The sequence below is a fragment of the Aulonocara sp. 'chitande type north' Nkhata Bay genome, linkage group LG7 (assembly GCF_057382095.1).
Source record: "Aulonocara sp. 'chitande type north' Nkhata Bay isolate Kocher_YH1m ecotype deep benthic linkage group LG7, A_spYH_male_GT1.1, whole genome shotgun sequence".
Taxonomy (NCBI): Eukaryota; Metazoa; Chordata; class Actinopteri; order Cichliformes; family Cichlidae; genus Aulonocara; species Aulonocara sp. 'chitande type north' Nkhata Bay.
This window is the reverse complement of record NC_141350.1, coordinates 1826569-1832408: the sequence shown is the minus strand read 5'-3', so window position 1 is coordinate 1832408 and position 5840 is coordinate 1826569. Positions and strand designations below refer to the sequence as shown.

The following is a 5840-nucleotide window of genomic DNA, read 5'->3' as shown; positions in this document are numbered from 1 at the left end:
GATGACGTCAGGGGGCGGGGCGCTGTGTTTTTTCCAGCACGCTTGGTACCGACGAGCTTTGATCTGATTTGTTTTTGACGCTTTGACCTAAATGTGTGGAAAGTGTTCTGTTTACCCCACACAGACGATGGTGCGGCCCAGAAGAAGCGGTTAGCTGTTAGAGCCGAATCAGAAAGGCTTTTGTTGCCAAATGGTGAGCAGGTTTACAACAGTATTGCTTCGGTACTTAGTGCAAAACATAAGTAAGATACACTTAAATAAACAAAAATAAAACTTAAAAGTGCAAAGCGGATCGATATATACATGAATGCAGGTGATGATCTGTGCAAAAATGGAACAGATATGACTGTGGGTCAATAACACGCCGTAAAAATACTAAACATCCGCAGTGAAAGTTAACGTTTGGAAAATCTTGCAAAAACATTTAAAATGACTTCATGCAGAAAAATGTCCCCTGTATGAGAGAAGACCGCAACTTTACTGTGGGGATTGGCTGTTAAGAATTAATTAACCCACGTATTGACCTGCAGAAAATAAAATAAAAACAAAGATATTAACTAGATTTATCATTCAAGCCCCTTTCCCCCCAACAAATACTACAAACCTCCAGTTTAATATCAGTAAAGTTAAAATATGTTGGAACAAACACCAGCAAGTAAAAATGTCAAATTTGTTCTTGATTTGAACCAAGAACCAGATCCTGGTCTGTGGTTAGTGTTTCAACCACCAGAACTAACTGGTTTCACGTCCTGTTGTTTCCCGTTTAGTTTCGGTCTTTTTTTCTTTTTACCTTTATGACAAGTCAAAGACAAGAACAGATGCTAAAATATGACGAAAACTCATTTATTTCAATAAAATTTACTCGAAAAAACAGGCCTTTGTCGATGATTCCTTTCTATGGTCTGGCAGTACGGATCGCTGGCTTGTGGCTACAGTTAGCACATCTATACAAAAGTACTGCTGTGCGATTATATTAAGCATTTACAGCACAAGTGAAGCATTTTGCATTTCTACAGTTATTGCAGTCTTGTGACAACACAACCAGCACAGTGACTTAAAATTAAACTGTGAGAGCTAAATAAATACAAAAACAGATATATTTACATTATTGTACAAAACAAAAGAAAACATAAAAAGATCGACCGTAGTGAGGTTAATTCCATCAGTAGGCTGGTTCTTAGTACATAGTAATAAACTGTTTGCTTTACAATTACACATGTATCATGTATCAATGTGTAAAATATGCTGAAGTTAGGAGATGTTGCTACAACCTTACCCAGTATCTTTGTTCAAAACAAAACTTACACCAACACAACAGAGTCAGACATGTAAGGCATCTTTCAAGTTTACAAAAAGAATCCGTAAACATTCAGCAAACAACAACAGCAAAAACATTTTCTCCTTTCCTGTTTCACAGAAAGACAACAAGTTCAATCCTGCAGAATTTACTCATCGTAGCTACAATGAATTTACTCACATAAACTCAGTGCAGACGATGAAAATGGGCCAGAAATCGTGGGACTGACAGTTTCCTGTTACATTACATGAGCTATAAAACTTAACTAGTACAATGTGTTAAATGCATTAGGCTATAATTATAGATATTATTATTTAACGATCATTCAAACTATTGAGACCCTCCCTGAGTTTCTTCCTGTTAAAGGGGAGTTTTTCCTTCCCACTGTCGCCAAGTTCTTGCTCATAGGGGGGGAATCTGATTACTGAGGTTTTCTCTCTAATATCATCGAGTCTTTCCCCTAAAGCGCCTTGAGGCAGCAGCTATTGGGATTTGGCGCTATACAATTGAAAATACATTTAAATAAATAGAAAGTAATCACGACTTTTTTTCTTTCCTCTTCCCGTTTCCTTCATCATCACTGATTGGCTCCTTCGTGACTGTGTCGCTGTGGCACTCAGAGGGTGACTGAGGCATCGCAGAGTACCGACACCGGGAAGCAGAGCGAAATGTCGGAGAGCCGGCAGACATGGGTGATGGCGTGTCCACTTCCCTGTCAGGTTCCAAGCTGGAGGCGGGGGATGGAGGTGGGAGGGGGGAGGAGATGGACGGCTGGGAAGGGAAGAGGAGAGTAAATAAATCTTCTATTCAAAGTAGATGATTTGCTGGGTTAGCTCAGGGTTTGAGCATGTTTACCTGTAAGGAGATGCTGGACTTGTTCGTCTTCTCTTTGACTTTTGCCAAAGCGCCTTTAAGTCCCGACGATCTCTCCGTCATCTCAAGAGCTGCTTTCAACAGTTTGGGCGTCTCTGCCCTGACAGGAGCTGCTGGTACCAGAGGGGGTTCCTTAGCCTCTTCTTTAGGTTCAGGTTTCTTTCCTTTGTTAAGCATCTTCCTGTGTTTGAGACAAGGATAATCCGGCTAACGACAACTGTAAGCAGAAAAAAGGGGGAACTCGAGCTGCCCTGCATAGTCATACCTTCTTGGGAAAGCAAAATGTTTTAGCGGTTTTCCAATCTGGTTTTAAACCCTTTCATAACACTGAATCAGCCCTTTTAAAGGTTTTCAATGACATATTTTTAGCTACCGATGCTGGGACTGTGCTGCGTTTGATACAGTGGATCCTTTTACTCTCTCCTTTGGAGCACTGGGTGGGCATTAGGGGCACAGCACTGGAGTGGTGAACTTTCTGTGTCGTCCTCCGCTCCCCTCTTGTGTGGTGTCCCACAGGGCTCAGTTCTAGGCCCCCTCCTCTTTTCTTTATATCTGTTTCCTCTTGGTTCTGTACTGAGAAAGCACAGCATTGCTTTCCACTTGTATGCTGATGACTGTCAGATCTATGTCCCTCTAAAGAAAAAAGGCAGATTCCACACAGCCCAGTGTGTTAAACCAGCTGTCACAAACCTGGGGGTCAAAGTGGACTGTGATCTGAAGTCTGACAGTCAGATTAAGGCAGTGGTAAAATCTAGCTTCTTTCAGCTGAGGCAGCTGGCTAACATAAAGCCAGTTCTTTCACAGCAGCACTTTGAGACAGTGATCCACGCCTCTGTTAGCGGTCGGCTGGATTACTGTAATAAAATTCTTTTAAACCTCTCCATGGCCTTGCCCCATCTTATCTCTCTGAGCTAAGATGTTGTTTTCTTGCTTGTTTTCTTTTAATATAGGGCTGTTTTAATTTTTATGTATTATGTGTTGTATATATTTATTAATTTTTGCTGTTTTCTGTTATTCTTTTGTTTTTAACTGATTTTCTGTACAGCACTTTGGTCCTGTGCTGGGTGTTTTAAAGTGCTTTTGGATTGATAGCTACTTGAACTGATGATGGGTGGCCGACAGCACCGGAGCGTTTGATGAGCTGGCAGTGAGGGGAAATCATACAGTACAGATACAGGACAAATATTATTTCTATTCATATTCAACCTGGCTTTCTTGCGCAGCAGTTTCTTGGACTCTGGATAGTGGACCAGGATCTCATTCAGGTCTTTTTTGTCCAGGATGAATAGATTGGCAAAGCCATGAGCAATCACATTGGCTGTGCGCCTGTTACCACCGCCGACTGCAAGCAAGCTACCAAACAAAGAGCACTGTGGTTAAAAACAGCATTATTTAAAAGAAAGGTGCATTTTTACATTTAGGAAAGAGGAATTTCTCTATAAGTGTAACTGTTTGATTTGATGTATAAAATGGTTCTGGGACCTTGGAGTGTGACCATCACAGTTTTTGGCTCTGTGCTTGTCTGCATGTGTGAAAACACTGTAACTCTGTTTGAAAACTTTTACTCTTAATTGTGCGCCACGTCTTTACCTGATTTCTCCAAAGACTGATCCTGCTCTAAGAGTGACAAATACAGTCTTCCCATCTGGGCCTCCAACCACCTGCACCTCTCCAGCCTTTATGATATACATCTCCCGACCCACCTCGCCCTTAGACAAGTGAAATACCCGAGCCAGGTGATTAGACAGAGATCAAGCAAAAAACATCAAGCTGAAAATATTTGACATGATTCATACACCAGAACATGGAGAAATAAGCACATGTACCTTTTTGCAGACATAATCCCCCGGGAGATAGACGACAGAGCGCAGGCTTTTTAGCATGTCGAAAATCATCTGTCTGTCACAACCCTGGTCAGGAGGGAGAGCCAAAATAAAACAACCTGGCGTCACTTCTCCAGATGCATAAAAGTATTTTAAAAAGGGAGATTAAGTGAAGCCTACCAGTATGTTCTACATTTTGTATTTCTAATTCCTACCTGAAAAAGAGGGACTTTGCTCACAATGGAGTAGCTGACATCTATCGCTATGTCCAGACGCATTTTATCTGGCAGCTGATTCAGCAGCTCCTGCTCGTCTGGACGGTAAAGGAAGAAGCAAAGGGTCAGGTGTGACTGAAACATTGCATGCGTAAGATGAATGCAAATATATCACGTCCTCCTCACCCAGCATGCCTTGTGATTGCCAGGTATAGTTATACCAGGTTTTGACCCGGTTCTGGACGTCTCTCGGGATGCGGTAGGAGGACATGTATTTAATAGTGCTGTCCATGCAGCTGCGGTAGTAGGTTTGACTTGCTGTAGCTGCACCGACAACATCGCGCATCTGACAGACAAATGAGCAAAATGAGGATTATTAGTGTCCCGAAACAATCACAAGCTTTTAATGTTACACACGTTTGCCCCCTTTCTGATTTCTATTTCGATATTTGTCACATTTAAATGTTTCAGATCATGAGAGCAGCCCAGACCATCACGCTACCACCACCACTGTGGACCGTTTGTATGATGCTCTGTGTTAGTCTTACACCCGTCCACACAATATTTCCCCAAAGTCTTGACAATCATCCAGACTTTTTTTCACTCCTTTGGAAGCTTCACCCGTTACGTCCTGGTCTAGGAGTACAGGAGCGCAACATAAGGGTTAAAAGGAGAGTGACCCCGGCCCGGTCCCCAAAGTATGGAAGCCCGTTTCCGCCACTAAAAAAAAAAAAAAAAAAAAAAAAAAGGATCCATAACTCAAAATTTCGAGTTATTTTCTCTTAATTTTGAGTTACTTTCTCGAAATTTCGAGTTATGGATACTAGCTTTTTTGTTTTTATTTAGTGGCGGAAACGGGCTTCCATACCAAAGCCATATCCAGAAGCCAATTTACAAGTTAAGGTGGTTTTATTGCTACCAAAAACCAAAAGCTTTAACTCCGGGGTGAACAAAGGCCAAAATAACAAACAGAACAAGCTATTCCAAAAACGGAGGTGCTAGCAAACACAAGGCAAGCGCTACTGCTAACTCCCTAACTGAATAAACAAGAGAAGGAAGGCAGTCCACGCCTTCTGCTTCAGAGCCTCTTTATAAGTGAAAGCATCTACACACTGTATACAAAACTTAGCAATTCTCTGAAGTCACACACAGAAGTTTATCACAGATAAAGGTTTGGAGGCGGAGGACGGCTCTGCTGCTGTCAGGGGGAACAACTGCTGGAGAGAGTTTTTAAAACAGCCACTTGATGATGGAACCAATCAGCAGCTGCCAGCTCTCCAATCAGGAAGGACCTGCAGAGACTCTTAAAGGCACAGGACACACAGAACAAAATCCAGCCAACGTGATCCAAAATATGGCCAGGGCCATAACACACCATAGTTCCAGGCTCTTTAACGCTGGAGTCCCAAAGCCTTAGAAATGCACTGTAACTCTTTCCAGACTGACAGGTGCCGATGACTTTCTTCATGTTTGTTTACATCGTGCAGTGATGAGCTGCTTTCTGTTAGCGGACTTCGCTTTGTCAGACACGTTCCAGTGTCGGCCTGGGTGCGGTTAGTGAAACTGAACTCAACTGTCAGTCGCAGTTAATTCATCATTTAACCAAGGGTCAAATACTTTTTCACACAGGTG

General features: G+C 42.2%; 1 protein-coding gene across 1 annotated transcript in view; it reads right to left on the bottom strand.

Annotated features, from left to right (window-relative positions):
- Window positions 1-822: 822 nt before the first annotated feature.
- LOC147324266 (uncharacterized) overlaps window positions 823-5840 on the bottom strand; it is a 31671-nt gene continuing 26653 nt past the window's right edge. Inside the window, exons 32-38 of the mRNA XM_086297922.1 lie at window positions 4395-4554; window positions 4209-4306; window positions 3997-4080; window positions 3761-3879; window positions 3377-3523; window positions 2153-2351; window positions 823-2068 (exon numbers count right to left, since the gene is read on the bottom strand). Of these exons, the coding sequence (XP_086154048.1) occupies window positions 1835-2068; window positions 2153-2351; window positions 3377-3523; window positions 3761-3879; window positions 3997-4080; window positions 4209-4306; window positions 4395-4554 (1041 nt within the window). The 3' untranslated portion in view covers window positions 823-1834. The remainder of the gene's footprint in view (window positions 2069-2152; window positions 2352-3376; window positions 3524-3760; window positions 3880-3996; window positions 4081-4208; window positions 4307-4394; window positions 4555-5840) is intronic.